Source organism: Thunnus thynnus, chromosome 20 (assembly GCF_963924715.1).
Source record: "Thunnus thynnus chromosome 20, fThuThy2.1, whole genome shotgun sequence".
In the NCBI taxonomy this organism is placed as follows: Eukaryota; Metazoa; Chordata; class Actinopteri; order Scombriformes; family Scombridae; genus Thunnus; species Thunnus thynnus.
In genome coordinates this window covers 28,147,845-28,174,402 of record NC_089536.1, presented here as the reverse complement: position 1 = coordinate 28,174,402, position 26,558 = coordinate 28,147,845, and the positions used below count along the sequence as shown (strand labels likewise).

Sequence of the window (26,558 nt, the reverse complement as noted above, 5' to 3'; positions counted from 1 at the left end):
AATCATTAATAATTACCTTTGATAATTATAGATTTTTACTAATAACCAAATGTGCTCCTCCCAGCACCGACATCACCAATTATGATTTCCTTTTTACAGATGCAGAATTTGCATTTCAACTTTTGCTATAACTTGCTATCTGCTTCAAATCCTCCACCATCATCCCAGTCCCCCCAAAAACAAGGTCCACAGAACTACAGACCTTACTACAGACCTGTTGCCTTGACCTCTGAGGTCATGAAGTCCTTTGAGCACCTAGTGCTGTTCCACCTCAAATCCCTCAGAGACCCACTCCTGGACCCCCTGCAGTTTGCCTACAGAGCCAACAGGTCTGTGGATGATGCAATAAACATGGCCCTCCACTTCATACTCCAGCACCTGGACTCTGCAGGAACCTATGCCAGGATTGTGTTTATGGACTTCAGCTCCACTTAAAGGCGGACACACAATCATCCTGACTCTGCTGCAGTACAAGCTCTCCTGGCTGCACGTGTCTGACTCCTCCTGCAGGTGGATCACCAACTTCCAGCACGTGAAGCTGGCAAAACACATCTCTGACTCCCAGACCATCAGTGCTGGTTCCCCACAAGGCTGTGTCCTTTCCCCTCTACTCTTCTCCCTGTATACAAACAGCTGCACCTTCAGTCACCAGTCATTCAAGCTCTTGACATTTGCAGATGACACCACACTCATCGGGCTCATCTCTGGTGGGGATGACACCTACAGATGGGAGACTGACCATCTGGTGTCTCGGTGTGAACAAAACACCTTGGAGCTCAACGCTCTAAAGACAGTGGAGATGGTTGTGGATTTTAGAGGGAGTGCTGCCCCACCCGTCTCCATCACCCTGTGTGACTCCCCAATAGACACTGTGGAGTCTTTCCACTTTCTGGGCACCATCATCAACCAGGATCTCAAGTGGGAGCAGAACATCAGCTCCCTCACCAAGAAGGCACAGCAGAGGATGTACTTTCTGTGGCAGCTGAAGTTCAGTCTACCAAAGCCAATGATGATGCACTTCTACACCTCCATTACTTAGTCCATCTTCACCTCCTCCATCAACATGGCTGCTGCCACTGCCAAGGACAAGGGCAGACTGCAGCATATCATTTGCTCTGCTGAGAGGGTTTGGCTGCAACCTGCCGTCCCTCCAAGACCTGCATGCCTCCAGGACACTGAGGTGAGCAGGAAAGATCAGGGCCGACCCCTCCCACCCCGGACATAAACTTTTTCGAACACTCACCCCCAGCAAAAGGCTGTGGTGCATCAAGACCAAAACCTCATGACACAAGAACAGTTTGTTCCTGACTGTATCTGGCCTCATCAACAAGGCTCGGGACCCCCACTGACAAGGACTCTATCCCACTCACAGTCACTACATGTCATATTAATGTGAAATCTATAATCTTATATTGCACATCTGTGAACTCATCACATCTAACAAGGTGCATTACATTAACACAATTATTTGTATTTGCATTATTACACTTGCACATTACACATACTGTTTATACTGAGAACATTCTTAGTCAATATCCTGCACATTATATTTTTTAAACCTTACAGCTCTCTTCACATATAACTTTTTTTTTTTTTTTTTAATTATTCTTCATTATAAAATTTTATTTTATACTTATACCTATACCACCTGTCTTTTGTGGTAGTTGTATTTTTCTCACTTTTTACAGAGACTTGTTTTTTCTCTTACTTTCTATTTTTCAATTGTTATACAACACTACACCAAGACAAATTCCTTGTATATGAAAACTTATTTGGCAATAAATCTGATTCTGATTGATACTCTACTCCACTACATTACACAGGGAATTAATGTACTTTTCACTCCACAAAATGTATTTGACATTTGATATAGTTACTGGTTACATACAAAGATTTTACATAAAAAACCATGATGAGTTTAATAAAAAATTATCCATGTACATCCATAACTGTTACCACAATACACATCACAAAACAATATCCGAAATTGGCAGAGCAATACTTGCTTGGGGTAACTGATATTGTTCAGTCAGCCAAATTTGTACCACAGATGTTTTCAGTCCTATGGGAACTTTACAACTGGAGACATTTTGGGGGGACGTGACATTTTGACATGAATGTGAGTCTACAGCGCAATGGCATGCTGGATGATTTGCATGCTTTCACAGACATTTTTATGCTGACTATACAGCATTAAGGGATGGATGAAGTCATGATCCTCTCAGGATTTTTAAGATTTTAACAACCCCTACAGTTTGATAAGCAGATGTGTTAGCTCAGTCACAATGATATTACACATCTGACAAATTAATGAGCATTATATGACCATTATAAATCTATTCTTTGGCATTTGGCAGCTGTGACATCATATTCTGTATTGTATAGTTTGACAAATATATCATGCCTTGTTATGTAGAGCCTCAATCCATGTATTTAGCTTAAGTGGTTTTTGGAGTCATTTGAGAAGGTTTATATTGATAAGACCTTGACATGTTTTTCCACTTGATGCCAGTGGAACTCACAAAGACTGGCATGTTGGGGAGACACTGAGCCAGGCTGAAAGGCCATCATACCTCTCAGGATGCTGGAGGAAAAGGCCAATGTCTAAAACAGAACAGCTGTGAATGCACTCTGGAAGAACTGGACTCAGCTGGAATGGAAATACAACACCCCCATGTGATATATGGGAGTGTAGCTGTGTAGGAGCCTTTAGTAGGTTAGTTAACCCTTATGAGGATGATGGTTGGCTCAGAAGACATTTTGTTTTCAACTTGAGCAAAACCAATTTGCCTATAGAGGGAATAGATCGGTGGATCTATCGGTGGACACATCCCTGTGTCTCTACCATGTGTTAAAACGTCTGCAGTCTCCTTCCTCCCCAAGTAGAAAAAAACATACTCATCTATATTTTCTAAAATTATATTTCATACATATACTTTTTCAAATATTTTAAATCATTATACTTAAAGTTGTGTTAAATTGGAATCACTTCAGTCATACTCTGGAGTATGAAAAGCTCCAAGCTGGAAAACTGGAGTATGTCTTGAAGAGCTGCACGGTTAGATTATTTTATCCCTATTCAAGTTAGCAGAAAGCTAACTGGAAGTTAGCTGCTTCAGCCAGTGGAAGTCTTTAGTGCCCATGCTGTTTTGGCCTCTGCCTAAACTACCTTAAGTGTATAATGTTGGTGTGGTAATGAGTTAATTTATTTTGTGTCCATGAAGGTATCTGGGAGAATGTGGGTGTGGCAGCCAGCTGAATTCAGAGTACCTGTGCCTAATGTTCCCATAGGAATAAGAGGCCAGCTCCCAGCGTTCTCTGTCTCACCTTGACTCATCGTAGCCAGCAGCTGCAGGCTTTTGCTTTTCGTTTGACTTGAGTTTTGTTTTTACTCCACAACACCTTATACTTAATTGTTCACACATTTACACCTAATAACCTAATATTAATATAATAAATATCCTTAATTTACTGCCATCCGTGTCTGTTGCCACATCTGTTGTGGCCGAGGAGCCGGGTTATGACAATGCTCTGTCCATAAAGCATGTGCAGTATGCATTCATCTGGCCAGTGCGGGAATGTCAAAGCCGACACCAGATTAAAAACTCCGGGATACTGTGAAATACAGAGATTTATCTGTTGGCTTAATCAGCATTGTGTGTAATCATTTGGCAAGGGCTTGAAGGTAACAGACGTTAATCTATATGTAAAAGTTCCACACTGCAGGTTTAATATACTGAAAACTGTACTTACAGCATGCTTGAACACACTAAACATATATTTTTCCTGTATATTAGGTACTTTTCCCTACCAAAATAGTACACTAGTATTAAAATGTACGTACAGCATCAGGAGTATTGTTTTGCAAAAAGTATACTGACATCAAACTTATAGTACCAAATATTACATACAATATTATATATTATATTATATATATATACAATATTACAATATTACAATAAATATATCCTGAAATGAAAAAGGGCATATCTTCTGAAAGCATTTTAGAATACTTTCATGCACTGAAAATAGTAAATAGATAAATAATAAAGGCACACTTTGTGTTAAATTGAAATCACTAAATTGAACTTAGTGTATTAGTATATCATAAATTACACATAAAGTATTAGTATAGTTATTGTACACAATAAAAATACAGAGTTTACTTTTCATGTATAATGAAAAAACACAGACTTAAATATGCATGAACTGTTTCTCTGCTAACTTGAATTGGGATAACATTTATACTTATAATGCATTAACAGCACAATCAAATTATGTTGTACTAAAAACACTGTTTAAAATGAGTATATTATAAATTGTTCTTAAGTTGATTTTAAATATGTATTAAAATCATACAGAGTATACTATAGTTCTAAAAATGATCTAAAAGCATTTTTAAACAATTTTAACATCTAGACAAAGCACAGAAATCCACCAATTATTTATTTTAACAATACAGCCATTTAAGTGTTTTACAAATAACAAAAATGAAATAAAGTGTGTCTGGTGTGCACTCATGGTTAATGCACTTTAAGTGTGAAATTGAACATAGTACATCTATTAACAAATTACTTAATGTATTAATGATATATAATTAGTACAATTAAAAATATACTGAAATACACTGCAGTGGGCCCCATCTTCATGCTGGCGCAGGTCGCATAATGCAATAGTGCACTTTATTTTCTAGTGACGCACAGATTTTATTTCCTCAATTGTGCTGGTTTGGTATCTTGGTGAGTCTACTGATGAGAATCCATCAGTGCACTGTAATGTTTGTGCCAAGAATGAGTGTGACTTGTGCAGTTTTATTATTATTATTTGGTTATGGGAAACCCAAATAAACTTCTCTGAAATCAGGCAAATCACTTTTTATGTGTTTTGCTCGTCTTTCCACTTTCCAGATACAGTTTTTCTGATCGCAAGACTGGATAAAGATTATTGAGTGATTCTTACCACCATGTGTCATCCACAACAACTAGCATCCTATACTGAAAGTGTTTAAAGGGGATGAAAGTAGCTTGTGATTGGCCATGATTGTAATAGCCTCTAACACGCCCACCCACAATGTATGATAATGTATTCTCTTAGATCCCACCAAGTATCCAAGTCCGCCACAGGTGCACCTGGCAAGCTTGGCCACGAAAATACCAAAAGTGTGCTGGGCATGCCCTGGCACACAGCACAGGGTGCACGTGACTGTGATCTGCGTCATGCCTCTGGGTTCACAAACTTATGGTCCTATAACCTGGGATGTTTTGAATGTTGATATACCTATAGGTACAGTAGATTTAGAATTTTCTGTAACAGTGAGTCAGAAGGTCATTTTTGAAAGTTTACCAAATATTTTGCAGTGTACTTTGGTCCAAATATACTTACTACATTGACTGAAATGATTAAAGTATATCTCTGAAAAACCTTGCATTATCATATTGAAAGACAATTTTAGAAGTTCAACATCCCAACTAAGTTGCTAAAGGAAGTCTTACCCTTAGTTAGCACTTTTTTACTAGATATGATCAATCTGTCTTTAGTAACAGGCTATGTACCACAGTCCTTTAAAGTAGCTGTAATTAAACCTCTTCTTAAGAACCCTCCTCTTGATTCAGGCATTTTAGCCAAATATAGACCTGTATCTAATCTTCCCTTACTCTCTAAGACCCGTGAGAAAGCAGTTGCTAAACAGTTATGCAACCTTCTACATAACAATAGTTTATTTGAGGATTTAGAGTGCATCATAGCACAGAGACAGCACTGGTGAAAGTTACAAACGATCTCCTAACTGCATCAGACAAAGACTTCTCTCTGTACTTGTCTTGTTAGATCTTAGTGCTGCATTTGATACCATTGACCATCACATTGTATTACAGAGTCTGGAACATTTAATTGGCATTAAAGGAGCTGCATTAAGCTGGTTTAAATCCTGTTTATCAGATCGATTTCAGTTTGTACACATTAATGATGAATCCTCCATGCAAGCAAAGGTTAGACAAGGAGTTCCACAAGGTTCTGAGCTTGGACCAATACTATTCCCCTTATATATGCTTCCTTTAGGTAATATTATTAGGAAACACTCCATAAATTTTCATTGTTATGGAGATGATACCCAATTATATTTATCAATGAAGCCAGATGAAACCAATCAGTTAAAGTAACTCCAAGCATGCTTTAAGGACATTAAGACCCGGATGACCTGCAGTTTTCTGCTACTAAACTCAACGCATTATCTAACGATATAACTACTCTAGATGCCATTGCCCTGGCCTCCAGCTCAATCGGAAGGAATCTGGGAGTTGTCTTTGATCAGGATATGTCCTTTAACTCCTACATAAAAAATTTTTCAAGGATTGCCTTTTTTCACTTATGTAATATTGCAAAAATCAGGGACATCCTTTCTCAAAAAGATGCAGAGAAAATAGTCCACACATTTGTTACTTCTAGGCTGGATTATCGCAATTCCTTATTATCAAGCTGCCTTAACAAGTCTCTAAAGACTCTCCAGCTGGTCGAGAATGCTGCTGCACGTGTACTGACAAAAAGTAGAAAAAGAGATCATATTTCTCCCATTTTAGCTTCACTGCATTGGCTTCATGTAAATTCCAGAATAGAATTTAAAATCCTTCTCCTCACCTACAAAGCCCTTAATGGTCAGGCACCATTGTATCTTAAAGAGCTCATAGTGCCCTATTACTCCACTTGAACACTGTGCTCCCAGAATGCAGGCTTACTTGTTGTTCCTACAGTCTTCAAAAGTAGAATGGGAGGCAGAGCCTTCAGCTGTCAGGCTTCTCTCCTGTGGAACCATCTTCCAGATTCGGTCCGGTAGGGCAGACACCCTCTCTATATTTAAAAGTAGGCTTAAAACTTTCCTTTTTTGATAAACCTTATAGTTAGGGCTGACCGGACTTAGCTTGGATCCTTAGTTATGCTGCTATAGGCCTAGACTGCCAGGGGACTTCCCATGATGCACTGAGCTCCTCTCTCCTCCTCCTCTCCATCTGTATTTTTTTTGTGCTTTCTCATCTCGCGGGAAACTCTGGGATCTGAGCTGTGGGCCTTCGCCACATGGTGCATGGATGGTGGCGTGGTCCTGTTGGTGTCCTGCCTTGAAATTTTCTCCGGCTATTACTGCTATTATTATTACTAATCATATCTCTATTATTATTATTGTTGTTATTGTTATTATTGTTGTTATTATCCTTCTCTGTGTCCCTCTCCCCCTCCCTCATTCTTTTTCTCTCGACCCAACCAGTCAAAGCAGATGGCCGCCCACCTAGAGCCTGGTTCTGCTTCAGGTTTCTTCTCGTTAAAAGGGAGTTTTTCCTTGCCGCTGTCGTCAAGTGCTTGCTCATGGGGGAATTGTTGGGTCTCTGTAAATTAAAGAGCACATTCTCCAAACTCCAGAACTATGTACATGAACTGCATTTAAATGACACCGCCACTGAAACTTGGGCACAAAAGGCGTGATGGCCAGACAGAGACCATGAACATGTTTTCCAAAGCTGAAGTCCACAAAGTGTGTTTGGATATTATCAATCAGGTTCTCTGGGAACTCAGCATGATTTTGAGGGTGACTTTTCCCTCTGGTTTGTTCCAAAAGTTGTGGAAAGTGTAGAATGCCCTCCTGTAAGTCAAGTTGCTGACAAGCATGCACTGCAGACATGAGATCAGAGACAAATGGTGTTCTTTCTGCTCTGAAGCTGTCAGAAATACAACAGCATTTTCTCTTTATTTTGTAGGAAATGTAGGAAAAACACTCACACCTCTCAGGGATGTTTGCGCTCCCCCACTGCTCTTCTCCCTCTACACCAATGACTGCACCTCCGCAGACCAGTCTGTTCAACTCCTGAAATGTGTAACTGTGTTAGCTGTGAAATCCTTCGGGTTTCTGGGTTCTACAATCTCCGAGGACCTGAAATGGGAGTCTAACATCAACACAGTCATCAAAAAGGCCAAGTAGAGGATGTACTTCCGTATCAGCTCAGAAAGTACAACCTGCCTCAAAAGCTGCTGATCCAGTTTTACACTGTAGTCATCAAGTCTGTTCTCTGCACATCCATCACTGTTTGGTTTGGGTCAGCCATCAAACAGGACAGGAACAGACAGTCATGTCTGCAGAAAAGATTATTGGTGCTGACCTTCCCATCATCAAGGACCTGTACGCCTCCAGAGTCAGGAAATGGGCAGGGAAAATCACTGCAGACCCCTTACACCCTGGACATAACGTGTTCCAACTTCTCCCTTCTAGTAGGCGTTACAGAACACTACACCAAAACCACCAGACATAGGGACAGTTTCTTCTCCCTCGCCGTCACACTTATGGATAGTTAACTCAGGCACTGTGCAATAACCCTTAAACATTGCACCTACAAATTATACATATTTATTTTGGTTTAAAATACAAAATGTGCAATACATTTCATTCATTACAGTATATTCTAACAGGCTGTATATACTGTACATAACCGACTAGTATCAGTAAAGTAACATGTCACTTTTTTTCACCATTGAATATATATCTCAGCACTCTTCATTTCTTTGCACTATTTGTGTCCTGTTTACAGTTCATAGAAACAGTTTCACCTGTATACAGATGTTCCTTGTGTATCTTTCTCAAGCCAGAAAGCAATTAAACTTTACTGGAGGGATTAAGAAAACCAAGAATGCCTTTAACATATATGGCAGGGTTCTATTTTCTAAGGTTGGGAGCCTCTCGTTTTGTTTATCGTTCCCTTTCTCTCTTTATTAATGACCGCACAGATAATGAAATCAACAAAATATTCCTTGACTTAATTTTGAGAAATAAAACTGACAGACTTAAAAAGGCAGTGCCCTCTAACAGCGGGGCGAAGTTTTAAATTTAACTGATACTGTAAACATTTTTAAAATAAATTGGCTAAAAAGATGTCTGGCAAACCCAAATTTATTCATCCCCAACCATGCAAAACCAGCTGAGTTAGCTGCTGCTAAGCTAACAATTGCATTGGAAAGGATTACACATTGGCTTGATCAATCATGTCTGAGTCTGAATGTAAACAAGACAAAAGGGTATGTTTTTCAACAGTTAAAATCATGAAGTACAACTTAGCAAATTTTAGACATATTGGAAACTGTCTCTCTTTGGACACAGCCGAGATATTTATGCATGCTATGACTCGTTCATTGCATCATATGTTGGGGGCAGGCTGGAGAAACAGCCATAAGACCTCTTGAGTCCTTATACAAACAAACTCTAAAAGCTCTGGACAAAAAGCCAATGCATTTCCATCACTGTACGTTACTGGAGAAATACAATTTACTGAGCTTTGACAATTTTAGATTATTCTCAAATTTGTGCTTAGTTTATCCAATTTTAAATGGTTTGGCCCTTCCTTCACCATGACTTTGTGTACACTCGCCCAGTAAATTGTATTAGATCCTCCAGAATATCCTCTATATAAGATTGTACCATACCATTTTGTCGCACTGCATTTGGGCAATCAGCTTTCTCTGTGAAAACTACAACTCAGTGGAATGCCCTAACTGATGATATGAAGAGCTGCAGTTCCATCATTACGTTCAAAACCAAATTAAAAAATCTTCTAAAAACTACTCAGCTCTGTAACCACTGATTCTAAATTTCATCTCATTGTCTTCTCATGAGCGCAAATAATCTTGCTTTTAATTTGACATGCTTACATTATTAATTTCTAGTTGACATTGGGGGTATATGTGATGTGCCATTGTGTGTAGCTTTTTATTTTGTATTATGTGTCCTGTGTGTTTTTTGCTTTGTACTGTTTGTTATAGTGCTGTTATATGTTTTAATTGTGACCTGCCTAAGGGACTGCAGATGAAAACTAGCTATAAACTCACTCTGGTACAGTACATCAATGGTAACATTTATGTTTAACACTGTACATGGTCCCAGTAAATAAATAAATAAATAATTTAAAGAAATATCACCAACATTTTGTCTATTTTTGATGAACATGGTCTTATACTGTCCTATGAATTTTTCAGTGGTGTGGCCTGACTTTTCCACAAGGTGTGGCTATGACCCTAGGTAGCTCTGTGTAATTTGGCCGTGAGCATGTGCCATACAATGGAATTGCAGGAGGGGCGGAATTGCTCCAACACCCTTAATGGACCACATGCCCCTCTGGCTTTTTATAACTACACACAACTTCCCAATTCCTTTTAAAGAATACATCTCCGTAATCAAAGCCATTCCTCCTGAATAAATTCATTTTATTAAGAGTCACTTATGTTTCAGTGGATGGAATATCCCAGATGCACCATCTGCATTGCTTTTAAGTGGCATCAACATATATGACAAGAAATGTAATAAAAATTTTCATCAAATTATTAAAAGTACAAACAAAATCACCCTGAGAGGAAAATTTTATTGGAACTCACATTTGGAAGAAATAAACTGGAAAAGATCATAGCTTTTGCCTAATAAGTTTGGTATTCCTAATAAATTCAAAGAAGTTAATTTTAAAATTTTACATAAAATCTGTCCAGTGAATTTTACAACCTCCAGATGCGTGGATGTAGATAACTCTCGTACCTTTTGTGAACATGCTGATGAAACATCAACCCATTTATTCTTTCACTGTGAAATTAAAATGGAATTTTGATCTCATTTAAATTATCATGTTTTCGATATCACTAATATTACTCAGTGTTTTAATCTTAAAGATGTAATTTGTTACTGTGACAATATGAGTAACAAATCTCAAAGAAGTTTTTAGGTTCCCAACTCTCTTTCCCTTTTTTGATTGAGTTTAACTCAATGCTTAACTCTCTTGCTCTTACAAATAATAAAAAAGCAACAGGTTCTTAGGATATTACGGAAATATATTTGAACCCCTTGAGGGCAAATTGCCCTTTTCTCATGTAAATGGTAAATGGACTGTACTTGTATAGCACCTTTCTAGTCTTCTAACCACTCAAAGTGCTTTTTTTACACTACAAGTCACATTCACCCATTCACACACACATTCATATGCTGAATGGGTAGAGGGGCTACCATGGAAAGTCCCAACCTGCCAATCAGAGGGAACTAACCATTCACACACATTCACACACTGATGGCACAGCCATCAGGAGCAATTTGGGGTTTGGTATCTTGCCCAAGGACACTTTGACACACAGACTGGCAGAGTCGGGAATCGAACCGCCAATCTTCCATTAGTGGATGACACACTCTACCTCCTGAGCCATAGCTGCCCCATGTCTTTCCTTTTTCAAAAATATATATTTTTTATTAATCTAATTATTATTAATTTTATTTATGTTTATTTATTTGAACTTATTTTAAGTATTTTTGTCTCTCATTGCAATGATTTATTTTGTTTTTATCCCTTATTTTATAAATATTTATATACAATTTCTTGTTGTTATCAGCACTCCTGTATTGTGTTGTGTACGTGTATTGTGCCTGATGTACTATGTACTATTTTTTGTTGAATAAAGTTTTGTATTAAAAAAAAACACTCATCATGACTCAAAAGCACAAAAAGCAAGGAAATTTTTGTTTGGTAGATTATTTCTGGTAATAAATCTTATACCGTTGGAAAGCCTGTTTATTTCCCTTTTAAATGGTGCCACATTTGTAAGGAACATGCATTTGTGGGATCAGCATCAAGGCTGACTATGTGGGTTGCACCGATGTAAAATTTGCCAAATCTTCTCTGCCAATGCCAAACAGCTTATTTTGCTGTTGCTATTGACTCTTATTTTGAGCTTCTGGTACCCTTAGGTGCTGCCAGGAGGCCTGCCATGACTGCCCTTCACTGTCAGGCCCGTTTGCGCTGGTGTCAGCAACACGTGCACTGGAACCTGAACATGTGGAGGAATGTTATGTTCAGCGATGGGTCCAGATTCTGCCTACGGCAGTTGGATCATACGGTCAAAGTGTGGAGAAGATGCGAAGAACGCTATGCTGATTGTTGCACCGATAGAGTAACATCTTTTGGTGGAGGCAGTGTGATGGTGTGGGGCGGCATCTCCCTTACTGGAAAAACAAGGCTTCTCATCATTGGAGGCAATCTCAATGCAGAGAGATATCGTATTGAGATTCTGCAACCAGTGGCAATCCCATATCTCCACAGTCTGGGACCGAACTCTATCCTCCAAGATGACAACGCTCGCCCCCACAGAGCGGGGTTTATCAGAGACTACCTCCAGAATTTGGGAGTGGAGAGGATGGAATGGCCTGCCAGCAGTCCTGACCTCAACCTCATTGAACACTTGTGGGATCAGCTTGGGCGTGCTGTTCATGCCAGAGTGACCAACACAACCACGTTGGCTGACTTGCAACAAATGCTGGTTGAAGAATGGGATGCCATCCCACAGCAACGTGTGACCAGGCTGGTGACCAGCATGAGGAAGAGGTGCCAGGCTGTTGTGGCTGTGTATGGTTCTTCCACACGCTACCGAGTTGTTTATTACTCCACCCCGCTATGTGAAAGAACTTAAAACAAAATGGAGGGAAAAAACAATCAATATGGTCTCCGGCTTCTCTATGTCATATCTTTAGCAAGCTACCAGGACCAAAAAGAACAACGGGTGACCAGGCTGGTGACCAGCAATGAGGAGGAGGTGCCAGGCTGTTGTGGCTGTGTATGGTTCTTCCACATGCTACTGAGGCTCCTGTTTGTTAAATGAATAAATTTTAAATTGCCAATATGTCTTTTTCCTTCAAACTTCAATCATCCAATCCACCAAACACCAAACAAGAGTCAATGGAGGAATAAGCTGTTTGGCATTGGCAGAGAAGATTCTGCACATTTTTCATGGGCACACACCACATACTCAGCTCTGCTGCTCATCCCACAAATGCCTGTTCCTTACAAATGTGGCACCATTAAAAAGGGAAATAAACGGACTTTCCAAAGGTATAAAATTTATTGCCAAGAGGCATTGTTACAACAAAGAAATAATCTACCAAGCACAAATTTCCTTACTTTTTGTGCTATGTTTACTTAAATTTGCTGATGATACTACAGTGGTTGGGTTAGTAACAAGATCAAATGAATCAGCATGAGTGGGGAGGTGATCTCGTGAGCTTGTGCGGTGATCATAACCTTCAGCTTAACATAGGAAAAACTAAAGAGATGATCATAGACTTCAGGAGTGGTGAAGGTGGGAAACCACCTCTTGAAACTGGTGGAAAACCAGTTGAAAAAGGTAAGGTGAAAGAATTTAAATTTCTTTGCACTATAATGCCTGCAAACCTTACATGGGGAAGCAATGTTTACAAAATTGTAAAGCTGGCTCATCAAAGATTATATAGTTTGCTGAAGCTCAAAACATTTCCTGTTTCAAGGAAAGCTATGGTCCAGTTTTACACATCTGTTGTATAAAGTGTGCTAACTTCCTCTATCATAGCTTGGGTCAGTATTCTGACCGTTGCTGAAACAAATGCATTAGTTGAAGTTGAGGAACAGCTTAACTTCTGCTGGCCAAGCCGACTGACTTCTGGTTGGTTCCTTATTCACTTGAATGGGGATAAAATAATTTAATCATGCTGCTCTTTTAGACTTTCCAAATGTTACTGGACTGAATGGATCTGAATGGATCAAATTCTGATAGTAAAATGAGTCATTTCGTGGGGGTTGTGAGGCTCAGACACCTGTGTTCAGCTGCTCCTTTTCTAATGATGTACATTGGAAAAATGCTGTCTGGGCCAGTGTGCATCATGTCATGTACCTCTGAGTTGTAATTACATGGTTTGGCCACTGTATGATATTGGCTTCACAGTCCAGCACTGTTACTGGGGGCTTGTTCTGACCCAACAGCTCCTCTATTTGAGGAGATGCCACCTGGGAGGAGGTTCAGACAGCTCTGTTTTAAATCTGAGTGATTTAAAAGTAGTACATTCTGTGCAGCAACTCGACTTTTGAATGGTAAATCTCTGGCACTTTAAGGCTATTTGAGTCTTGAATGATAAACCTTTGGCACTTTAAAGGGTAACTACACACTCAAATTCTTCTAGCTCCCTCTCTCCCAGCATCTTTACAAAATGCAGTAGAAGACTGCATGGGACAACAATTGAAGGGGGCTTGGGTACGTAGTGTATGACACAGGGGCGCTGACTGACTGCTCAGTAAAGCATGAATAGCCATGTAGAGCTGGTAGTTCAGCCATGAGGAGCTGTTGTCAGACTCTCCATGTCTGTGCTGGAAACAGTCTGCTGGACTTTTGACACTATATTTGTCACTGGGAGCACATTCATGGGTTTCTGTGTGGTACCTGTGTTGTAGCTGATCTAGCAGCTCTACTACGAGAGGCGCTCTGGTGTGGTTGTATGTCTGTGGGGGATTGTCAGTATGGGGTCATAGCCCTGCTGTTTATCATGGTTAATGTTACCGTCATCAGCCTTGAATATCTTGTTAATCTCTGGATATAGCACAGTCAGTTATCAACAGGCCCACATGTTGTGTTTATTGCCACAGAAAAGTAATGAATCTCTTGTTCATGTACGTTGGCATCTCTTTATCTCTAAATACGCTTCTTAACATTTGCAGAAGTTCTTTGTGAAAGGCACAAACAACAATTTTGAAGTGAACAAACAATTCACTTCAAATAACTAAATAAGTAAAATCTGCCCAGGATTATTGGGTCAAGGGTGACTCCTATCTTCTGATAACATATTATGAGTAAGAGGGCTACAACATGTGCTCCTCAATACTGGGATCATGGAAGCATGTTGTAAATAGTGCATGACTGGACAGTTGGATTTGTGCCAAAGCTGGCATTGCTCCTTGATAGAAGTGGCTGTATGAAGACTGTAGTCCTATAATATGAGCCTGAGCCTAAAAAGGACAGCAGAGTTATTGTACCGGTGGTTTTTCACAAACTAATGAGGCTATAGATTTTTATTGCTCTCTTGTGTCTGTTCTGTTCTTTGATTAATAAACTGATTTTAATTGTCTATTTCTGTTATTTCTATCAGTCACATATTGTGATGGCCTGATGATGCAGTAGTCTATAATCAGTACTGGAGCAGCAGTCAGCAGGTGGCAGGTGTTTTTCTTTTAAATTGCTACACATTTAATAGTTTATTTCTACACATTTGGCAGTTGAGATGCTGTGGATTATGAGAAATTGTTGGAAGTGATGGGAACCATGTTAGCCACTGAGATGACACAGCAGCTGGATTATTTGTCATCATACCCATGGAACAGATACTGCAACTTTTGTGCAGAGGTGACATTTTGGCGTGAGGATAGTGTAAGAGGAAAGATCATGAAATATAAAAAATGGAAAGAGCTTATCCCATTAATGTTAATGTTGTGGCAAACAGAATATGATATTTCTTGTGTTCCTCTGGAACTCACAGCCAGGGTTGTCATCAAAACCATTATGGAGAATATCCTAAACAAATTTCATAGCAATGTAGTTAGCAGTTGTCAAAGTTCCTTCCTCTGGACCAAGTAGACCAAACTGGACTAATGGCTTTATGGAAGGACAGGCAGACAGAACAGACATCACCATCCCTGGATGTGAGGCTAGTGGGGCAACATGTAATGGCGGAAAAATGTCCTTAATTCAACAACTGTCCAGCATAGTGCCAGTCTGTGCCAGTTGGACATGGTGTCCACTCCATTTAAATTCTGCACACAAGCTTATGTAACTTACAAATGTATGACATGGAAACCTGTAGACTCCAGCATATATGAAATTATTACATTGCATCATATCTAAATCTTGTCTGGAGGGGATCTTTAAATGTCTAGATGTAACTTTTTTCAGTGTTTGTGATTGAGTTGTATAGTGTTTGGATGATCTCAAACATTAAAGGAGTATTCCAGTGATTTAGTTTGTAGCTGTGCTAATGTGTTATTGACATTCAAAAGGGCCAATCAGTCTTGTAGAATCTGAGAGGCTCACTACTATTTATGGACAAACAGTCAGTAGTCAAAGGTTTTAATTTCTGACTATATCCTTTTTCAGATATAGAAGATGGCATCAACATGGCGGTGCGCAGTGGTGCAGCAGCTTCTCTCGCTCCTGACAACAGTGTGATTGTAGATAGTGTAAATAGTGTTAATAACCCCTTCTTCAGTGTAAAAATACCTAAAACGTGCATGGCTATGTAGCTAAGCTGAGGAAATACAGCCCAACCAAACTTCTGTGTGTGAACAATATGCTCCCCCGCTGCCACCAAAGCTAAGAGCAGAACTCCGCAGGTTGTGGCTCCTGAGGACACAAGGCCCAGCAGCAGTGGACTGGCATATAGCAGGCTACAATGGCACAGAGGCAAGAGGAAGTGGCATGCATGTAAGCAGAAGAGGGGCAAGTGGGCCAGGCTGCTAGCCAAGCTAATTGTTAAAACGACCAAGCCGGCCATTCCATTTTCTGGCAAAGGTTCACTCACTGGATAATAGGATGGACTTGATCCAAATGAGACTGAGTGTTCATTGGGAAATGAGGAACTGCTGTGTCTTTCTTCTGACTGAAACATGACTTAATGACAACTTGATGTTTCTATTCGACGGGACGCTGCTCTTCAGGGCGGATTGGAATTCCCTGTTGGGGAAACCCCGTGGTGGTGAACTTTGCATATACATCAATAAAGGTTGGTGCACAAACTGCTCTCTGATTAACAGTCACTGTTCCAAGGCAGTAGAGCCTTGAAACCCTGGCTGAACGCTGAGGTCTGCTCCAGAGGTGTTTTTTCTCAGAGGCCAAAGGAAGCCTGACTTCCCCATAAATAATAAATTTAAAATAAAATTTACTATTGCAATGTATGTGTCTTTTACAGGTTTTTGCCAATACCTTGTTATCAAAATGTCATATTTTTCTTCTTTAGCTGGTGTAGCGAGCGAAACAGTACCCCTCTGCTGTGTGCATTACAATGTGTGGTTGAAGTCCTCTGCTCTGTCAGGTGGTCAGTGCATTGCTTCCTTTAGAGAAAAAAAGTTAGTTTTAGCCAATCACAGTGATGCCAGGCTTGATCAAGCTCAACACTGAATGGTCAATTCATAGTAAAAGAAACAAAACAGCTTTTGGAAATGTTTGATATGTTTTATTTACAGATTTTACACCTATTCATTGATCTTATTCTTTTTATTGTTTTTACTTCTGTGCATTTTATTGTTTTATTATTACTAGGGATGCACGATATTGGCACGTCATCGGTATTGGCCGATAAAAGCTCTAAAATGAAATATCGGCATCGGCCATTTCTTTTCATTTTCTCTTCATTGATTTGTTGCCTTCTCCTCCGCCGCCTGACTGTGTTTCCCTCCACGGACTGTTTCACCCTGACAGTCGAAGGAGCTGCTATGTTCGGCTGCACAGATAGGAAACACCTCGGCTGACAGAATGCACCACTCTGTTTGGGGGGAAATCTTCTTTTTGGTTTATAATGGCGGTTGGCAACCAGCATATTAGGTGCATTACCGCCACCTTCTGCTCCGGAGTGTGGACCAGAGATTAAATCCAACACACTGATCCTCTCTGTCTAATTAACTCAAAGAAAACTCTACTGCTCCATCCACTTGGCAAGTTCATTAAAGTTTTAACGCTGAGCTCCAGAACTCCAGTCTTCCTAAGTTCTTCCTTCATATATTGTCTTTCTTGATCATACTTAGCACAATCTATGCTTGCATGCATAATAGTCTCCTCAAGCTGGAAAAAAATATGTGCATATATCGGTATTGGTCAATATCATGCATACCTAATTATTACTATTATTATGCATCTTCTATTGTTCTTCTGTGGTTCTGCCTTTGCCTCTGTGCTCCTCTTTGCCTTATTTTTATCTGCCTTGTTTGGTTTTATTTTCTTTTGTAAAGCACTTTGTACCATTGTTAAGAAAAGTGCTATATAAATAAAGTTTATCATTCTTATTCTATGTTCGTGTTGAGGCATGAGGCACACCACATCACCAGGTGAGCTGCCCCTGTGTGTGACCACAGCAGACGTGAGGAAGACGCTGCAGAGAGTCAACCCAAATAAGGCTGCAGGGCTGGACAATATCCCAGGCCAAGTTCTCAGGGACTGTGTAGACCAGATCTCTGAGGTACTAACAGACATTTTTAACACCTCACTTTCCCAGGCCATTGTCCCAACATGTCTGAAAACTGCTACCATAATCCTGCTACCAAAGAGCTTCACAGTGTCATTCCTGAATGACTATTGTCCAGTAGTCATGAAGTGTTTTGAACAGCTGGTCGTGTCACATATGAAGAAAACTATCCTTATCACACTTAACCCCCACTTACGCATAGAGACAACCTGGAGAGCGAGGACTCTTAAGCTGAATTCACACCAAATCAGGCGTTGCGGCAAAAATGCCAGTCCTCCCATTCATTTGAATGGGGGTAGGGCATTTAGACTGCAGGGGTGGGGGCCGCAGGAATGCCACAGTGGCCTGCAGCAAGAAAGTTGAACCAGAATCAACTTTTGGAGAAATGCAACCCAAAGTCACACTGTGGTGGCCAATCACTGCCGGCGATAAGACTGGTCAGAGCTGTACAACCTTGCCATGAGGGAGGACAATCATATCATCTGTCAATATATACTTTTACATGCACACTATCCCCTGTTATGTCTTACTCTAGTTTTAATCATATTCAGGGTAGATATGGAACATCAGAAACCTGGTTATTCACATTCCTATGTGACTAACATTAGGTTACTGATCATCTGTGCAGGAGTGTCTTGGACCCCTCCACATTAAACAGTGTCTGTCATTTCTGTATAGAGCTGAAGGTATTATCAATATGAGACTTTCACTTCCATCTGTCCTGACCACATTTTATGATCCAATATCTACCTTCATTAAGCTATAGAACTTGCACTGCACACTTCTGGCCTGCATCAAAATTAATGAAGCCGTTTAGATTTCTTTTACAGCTGAATAGTTTTTAAGAAAATATTGTTTCCATATTTTGTATAGTGTCCTATATTTTCTATAATATCCTTAGAGAGTAGCTGTCATTGTGGATCTGTTACACTCTTCAACCTCAGTAATTAACGAAATACTTGTTAATTTTGTAATAATCTAGTTTTTAACCAACAGCAGCAGTTAACAGGTTCAGTTTACCTGCAAAATGTCAATGAAACAGCCGCAAAACAACGCTCTGTTCGAATTGTTCACTGCTGACATATAATGTAATTACTCGTTGTTTTTACATATTTTGTTGCTCTAACGCTCACTCACATTGCAGTGGTTTCAGTGGGGCACATTTGACAGCTGTCATTCAGCAAATATATAGCTGACACCAATTTTTCAAAATGCTTAGATTAAACCTGATCTTGATCCTGTGGACTGACTTGGGACATCTTTACTTCATTTAAGTTTCAGGGTGCACACCATTGTTTATTATTATATGCCATCTTTGGTTAACCCCATTTACTGACTATTGCAGGACTTGAGTTGAAGACATACCTGTGCACAATAGCCTCATATCAGTATCCTGGTTGTGAGTTTTATCCACGTGGATCATATTATGATGGCTACACATTACATATAAACTTAGCACAAATAGTAAGGAAATTTGTGTTTGGTAGATTATTTCTTTGTTGTAACAAAGCTTCTTGGCAATAAATCTTATACCGTTGGAAAGCCTGTTTATTTCCCTTTTAAATGGTGCCACATTTGTAAGGAACATGCATTTGTGGGATGAGCAGCAGAGCTGAGTATGTGGGTTGCGCCCATGAAAAATATGCCAAATCTTCTCTGCCAATGCCAAATAGCTTATTCTGCCATTGACTCTTGTTTGGTGTTTGGTGGATTGGATGATTGAAGTTTGAAGAAACAAGACATATTGGCATTTTAAAATTTATTCATTTAACAAACAGGAGCCTCTGTAGCGTGTGGAAGAACCATACACAGCCACAACAGCCTGGCACCTTCTCCTCATGCTGTTCACCAGCCTGGTCACCCGTTGTTCTTTTTGGTCCTGGTAGCTTGTTAAAGATATGACATAGAGAAGCCGGAGACCATATTGATTGTTTTTTTTCCTCCATTTTGTTTTAAGTTCTTTCACATAGCGGAGTGGAGTAATGAACAACTCCACGCCTCTGTTTACAAGGGGATCAAAGTGAGTGTAATTGGCTCTCACCTGGTTGTCGCATGCATTGCATCAGAGGAAATTTGTGTAAAGAGCCTTTCTAAACTTTCCCCTGTAGTGCAGCTGGGTGGCTTTTGAGTCCCTCTAGCACAGTGGGGGGCACAGGGCTGCAAAGCAATGAAAAGCAGCTGCAGCAGTCCCAGCTTTTGAGTCCGCATGTGTGAACAACACATTACATTCTTCAGCAGTACCATGGCATGCTGAGCTTTGATCACAACAGCGCCGTACACCTTTAAGACCTTTAGCAATACTTTGCAGACTCACAACATTGTTGCAAGTCATGCAGGCTCCTTGAAAGACAGCTGTACCTGACGCCTCATAAATGCTTTCCACCATGACAGGGAGGTTTTTATTGTATTTCTACAGGAAATACTTCTTGATTTCTTTATTTCTACAGGAAATGCAGTGGTATTAGTTACTGAGGATAGGTTGATAGACATATTAGCTGATATGCTCATGCTAACACTTACTGGGATACATTGTAGCTGGTCATTAACAACATGTAGGGTGAAATTGAAGGTGAAATGTGACACATGTAGTCCATTTTTCAAATTTACAAGTAAACACTTTACAGCCTTGGCTTGCTAACTGGCTGTTTCCTGATTAAAACCAGATAAGCCAGTCTAATGATGTGACCACATCTGGTCACACCAATAGGGGATGTAGAGGAGTGATGCATAAAAGTCCAGAAACTGGACACAGTGAAGAACACACACCACACAAGTTCTGCTTATTCTGTGTGACTGGGATCCGTACAATATAAGGTCAGAGATCCTGTGCCTATGTGCAAACATACCCACAAACGCACTAGAAAACAGGAAAGAGCATGTCTGGCTATCCGCATATCACATAATCTATCAAATCCTGTTTAATAAACTCAATGAATGTTGAAGATTAACAGAAGTGATTCAAAACTGATCAGGCCAGAAGCCTTGCCTGGTAGGTGAAGAGTTGATTGCTTTGCTTTGATTGAAATGTTAGCAGTTTTTTGTGGTTCAGTTAGTTTAAACAGTGTATTCTCACCTCTATTGCTTGGTCTCTCTCCATTTTAACAGAACGTAGTAAGACAGTCAAGTCCTGCAGCTCTTGTTCTTTTTCATTCAACTCTGCTTTAGCCTGACAGAGACCAACATAAAACTTCTATTAGTATCATTATTGCCTACATTATCAGACTGGGCCTTTCAAAACAGCATGGAGACAAAGGTTTTTCTATCTCTGCCTCTATCTTGACAAAGATTAAACAAGTGGCAGCATGAACTATATGAGTGGCAAGGCTACTGTTTGCTCACCATCAGACAGTTTCTATAAGCCTTCTACTCCTTGTTTGTGAAGCACTCTGCATTCTGGAGCCACAAATCTGGAGTCACTGTAAGGTGTGAGTCTTATTGCAATTTGAGGAAAATTGTTCTGGTTCTGGTCAACAGGCATACCAGGCTGGTTATCCTGGTATCACGAGGTGTGCCAGATATAGTCATCTTGCCCTCAGTACTTATCTTTTTCAATACAAAGTAGCAGCAGTTCCAAAAATATATGTAAGCAGTTTGCATTCACATTCAAAAACCTACAGTCCACTGCTATGCAAGTGCACCAGTAAACCACACTGTGAAGAGTTGTGTAATGTATGAGAGGCTGACCTGGTCTCTAGCCTTAGTCATGTCTTGTATTAGCTGCTCATTGGCCAGGTAGTGTACGGACTTCAATTCCTCACAGCGTCTCTGCCACTCCAGCTCCACCTGGACTTGCAGTTGCTCTAAGGCCCTCTCTCTCTTCAAACCAGTGCTCAGCTGCTGCTTGTACCTGACAACACACACACAGACATTTTATAAATTATAGCAACTCAGGTCATAGGTCATATCTTCAAAACTACATAATCATCACAAATCTTTCCCCACTTTGTTTATTTACCATATCTTTTTATTACCCTCAGACCATGTAATAAATTTTGAGATAAACCTTTAACAGAGAATAAGACTCGGAGGTTCTTCTTGGTACTAAATCAATGTGTTTTCACTTGTCACGTCCTCTCCATCTTTATTCTTAATTTCTCTATCTACCCTCCTCTCTCTCCACCTTTGTGCGAAGTCTTTGACACACAAGCACAAGCACAAGCACACACACACACACACACACACACACACACACACACACACACACACACACACACACACACACACACACACACACACACATGCACAGAACAGTTTCTCCAGTCAAATAATCACACCATCACAGCTGCTCTTAAAAGATTTGGCTGGCAATTTTCTATATTTTTCCAACTGTCAATAAATCTCAAGTGCAGAGCCAAGCCAACAATGAACTCATCCTACTTACAAGTATTGTGAGTGTATCCAAAGCCTGACATATCTTATTCCTCTGTGCCGCAGATCTCCATTGTTGTCCAAAAACGATTAAAGCTTGTCAAGTAGGAGCACCTTGGTAGCCGAATAGTTACTGCACATGCCACATACCTGCAAGATCCCTGGCTCTAGTCCAGCAAAGGACTTTTGTTGCATGTCATAGCCATGTCTCTCTCCCCATGTTTCCTGTCAGCCTCTTCACCAGTAACTGTCCAATAAAGGCAATAAAGGCCCCCCCCCCCCCCCATACACACACACAATCTGGGTTTATGAAAGGATGGCTTGCCTCTAACAATATAAACTGACTCTTGCAAAACATAAAATCCCACCTTTCCTGGCCTTTTATTTATGGATGCTGAAAAGGCTTTTGACCATTGTGAAGGGCCTCATCTCTGGAGAGCATAGAAAGAATTTAAGTTAGGTGAAAAATGTATTAGTATGATTCAAGTAATATATGCTAATCCATCAGCCTGGATGTGTGTGGGAGGCTTCTCTGATTTGTTTAGTATTGGATGGGGGAAGGGGTCCTCTGTGACCTTTAATTTTTTACATTTCCATCAAACCTCTTGCACAAATGATCCGAAGCAATATCTCATATCTCCCTTATTACAATTGGCACTACCTTGCATTCATTCTCGGTATACACAGATGATACTTTAGTTTTTATTGCAGACGTGCAAAACTCCCTTCCTAATATTCTAAAGACACTAAGGAACTTTGGCTCAATATCAGGTCATAAGGTTAATTTGTCAAAGTCGGTAGTGAATTGAATTAATGCGGACATAAATAATCTATCTCTCCCCTCTGATATTGCTGTTAAGAATAGTGTCACTTATTTAGGAATCAAAATTAGCATCTCATTAGCGTCTATAGCTAAAACAAATTACTCTTCAGTTTTGAAAAAAATAGAAGAAGATATTAAAAGATGGAGAGCAGTAACTAAAATTAATATTTTACCCTGTATCAATTTTTTCATCTCAATGCTACCTCTACCAGCTCCAGCAGACTACTAGTCCAGACTGGACTTGTTATTGCCGAACTGTGTTTGAAACGGTAAACAGCCTAATGTTAAATGGTCAGCATTCCAACGCAAAAGGTAAGATGGAGGATGGGCCTGTCCTAACTTTAAGCTCTATCATTGGGCATTTGCACTAAGGAACCTCAGGTACTGGTTAGACAGTGAAAGAATCACTGCATGGAAAAATATTGAACATTTGAGTTAATCGCTCCAAGAAAACTAAAAGATTTTCTACATATAAGTATCTCTGCCAAAAAATGTGCCTTATATTATGGTCCAATAATATTGCACACACTACAAATATTTAGAGCTACAAAAAAAATCATAAAATGTAAAGGTGTTTGGTATAATTCATCTCTGTTATGGGATAACAATAATCTGTTATCAGGAGGGAAACCTTTCACTAATTAAAGTTGAAAGAATAAACATATTCTAAATTCAGTTCTCAGTTTTTGAGATTTGGTAACTAGTTATGGCATAGATAAGCATTCTCTCTTCTTTTGCTTCAGGGTGAGATCAGCTTGTAAAACCTATGTGGTTCCATGGGAGTCAGAATGAAAAGACCACCCTATATTAAGTTGGGGACAAGAAGCCCCAGTATTGTTTTATGTCAAAACTTAATTCCCATAAATAAATTCCAACACCAGGAATGACAGCTTAGGAGAGGGCCTTACATTTTGTCATACTTCAAGGAAAACAGTTCTATTTATGATTTCACCTGTTGAATTCTTGATCTTTCAATTAAAAAAAAGAATGATTAAAAAAATACACGCCAATGAGCCACACTGTTTGCACTGGGTGACATGTTCCTTCGCCCCTGAAGAGAGTGATTACTGTAGCTTGTTTAGGAATAGCTCCAAAGAGTAATTGCAGCGACAAGATTGTAACTCTCAGGAGAGAGCTTCCTAGTATGGAAGACACCATTGCGCATTGGCTGAGACCAATAAATGTTAAATCCTCATTCCCTAACTGGAACTTTACTTTGGACACCAATACTAAGCAGACTTTCCTCGAGAACTATGTGGACCCTAAACAACTTAAACAAACAATGTAACAGCTAGCTGAATCAGTTTCTTTAAAGATATGATTCAACAACAGCAAGATAACTTTGAGTATTTTATCCAAATCATTATTTATGGGACCAATAAAAGACGAGATGGAATTCTTAAATACGTCGGGGAAGTGAAATGAAGCTTACAGTTCACTGTTGACAAGCTGCAGGAAAATGTATTAACTCATCACTTGGTAGTATGCGCAACCTCTGTTGGTGTGTCTTCACAATTTGTGTTGATGTTTGCCGCTCTAACATGTCTTGTTCTCTCCTCCCCAGATACTTATAAGCAGATAGAGAGCACCTGAGCTGGTTGAGGCTATATGCCTAAGAAGAAAAGATGGCACAGGGGAGGGGCAGACCAGCTCCTCACCAGCACAAAGCCCTTTCATTGTGATAAATCAAACAGAATCCAAAATAATCCCAATTTCAAAGAACAAAAATTCAAACTTCAATGCAGAGAACAGCAGACCTAATAGTCTTAAGCAAAATCATGAAAAGAATTATTATTATTTGATTCAAGACTGTTTAATGAAGAATCAACATGTTCATAGACCAGGCTACTTTACCAGCGCAGCTATTGTTCATATGACGGATAACTGATTCAAAGAACTTTATAACAGCAAATTAGTAATAGATTTATTTCTGGGTTTAAGTGCCTTTGACCTTAAATGTTATTTTTTAACTCTCTCTGATAAGAAGTTACCTATCCAGCAGCAGACAAAAAGTATATTACAATGGCTACTTTTCTGACTGTAGAAGTGTGGGGTGCTGCAAAGTATCTGCCTTGGTCCACTTTTTTCTGTTTTTGAAGAAATCTTTGATTGTTATATATGCAGATTTCTTGATGGTATATTACTCAGCTCATCATTGTGATGACTTGACCAGTGTATTGGTAGGTGAATGACTAGCTGTGCATGACTGGGTCAATAAAAACAATATGATTTCAAACATATCAAAATCAGTCAATGAAAATTGAAAACAGGAAAAGATCAGCTAATAGTCTTCAACTGCCTCTACAAGGATTCAAGTTGGATCAAGTTAACCAGATAAAATTATAAGAAGTTACACTTGACATCAGCATTGGTCACTGCGTATGACAATACTGTGAAGAAAGTGGTATAGGTCATTTCTAGCAGCAGGAAAGGTTCTATTTTTGTTGATTCATTAGCATTGTCACATCTTCAGTATTGTTCAGTCATATGGTCACGGTATTAAAAAGGATCTTGATAAATTAGCCCATAATAGGAGTGCTAGACTTATTATTCACCATTCATACCATACTAGTGTCATGGCTCTCAGTTGAAGGCATGACAATAAAAGCAAACTGGATTAAAGCTGCAAGCAGTGATGAATGGGCCCTCACACCTTGTGCGATTTGGAGGGAGCAGCAGCCGTAGTATCAATACTGAAGGACTTTTGACACAGCTCTGAATTGTCAGGATTATTAGACACTGTGAATGGATAAAATATTATTTCCTGTGTGCAGTATGGAGATGACTTATTAGAAATTGTGTATACATTTGATGAACTATGTGTCGTTTAGGCCTCACTTCCTGTTGCCCATGGACAATGCTACATAAGTGAAATAGTAATGCAGCAATGTGATGAATGAGAATGATGAGAGAAATGAACTCATCAAATTTCATGGACATCAAAGAAACTCAAGATTTTTATAACTTTTCATCAGAAAGGTCTTTAGATGACACTGGATAAATTTGAAGCTGGTAGGGTTGAAGCTCTAGGAGGAGTTTATTAAAATACAACCCCTGGAAATAGCAAAAACTGCGCCAAAATTGCACATTAGATTCAAAATGGCTGACTTCCTGGTCGACTTCGGGCATGGCTCCAAGAGGCTTTTTTGTGTGTCTGGACATGATACATATACCTACTAAATTTCATTCATCTATGTGAAATTTAAAGGTGGGGGCCTGTAATTGGAAATTTTCTATTGAGCCATTTTGGCATGTCCATGCCCATGATCCATAAAATATAAAATTTTTCACCACTTCTGATGAATGTGAAAAGTGTTATAAATTTTTGAGCATGTTTAG

The 26,558-nt window shown here is 39.6% G+C and overlaps 1 protein-coding gene across 4 annotated transcripts in view; it reads right to left on the bottom strand.

The window, feature by feature from the left end:
- ccdc57 (coiled-coil domain containing 57) overlaps window positions 1-26,558 on the bottom strand; it is a 120,144-nt gene that overhangs the window by 62,952 nt on the left and 30,634 nt on the right. For 3 of the 4 annotated variants that reach the window (XM_067576133.1, XM_067576131.1, XM_067576134.1), the window contains 2 exons: window positions 21,713-21,875; window positions 21,102-21,194 (listed from right to left, as the gene is read on the bottom strand). In XM_067576133.1, the coding sequence (XP_067432234.1) occupies window positions 21,102-21,194; window positions 21,713-21,875 (256 nt within the window). The remainder of the gene's footprint in view (window positions 1-21,101; window positions 21,195-21,712; window positions 21,876-26,558) is intronic. The other variant, XM_067576132.1, reaches the window with a different exon arrangement.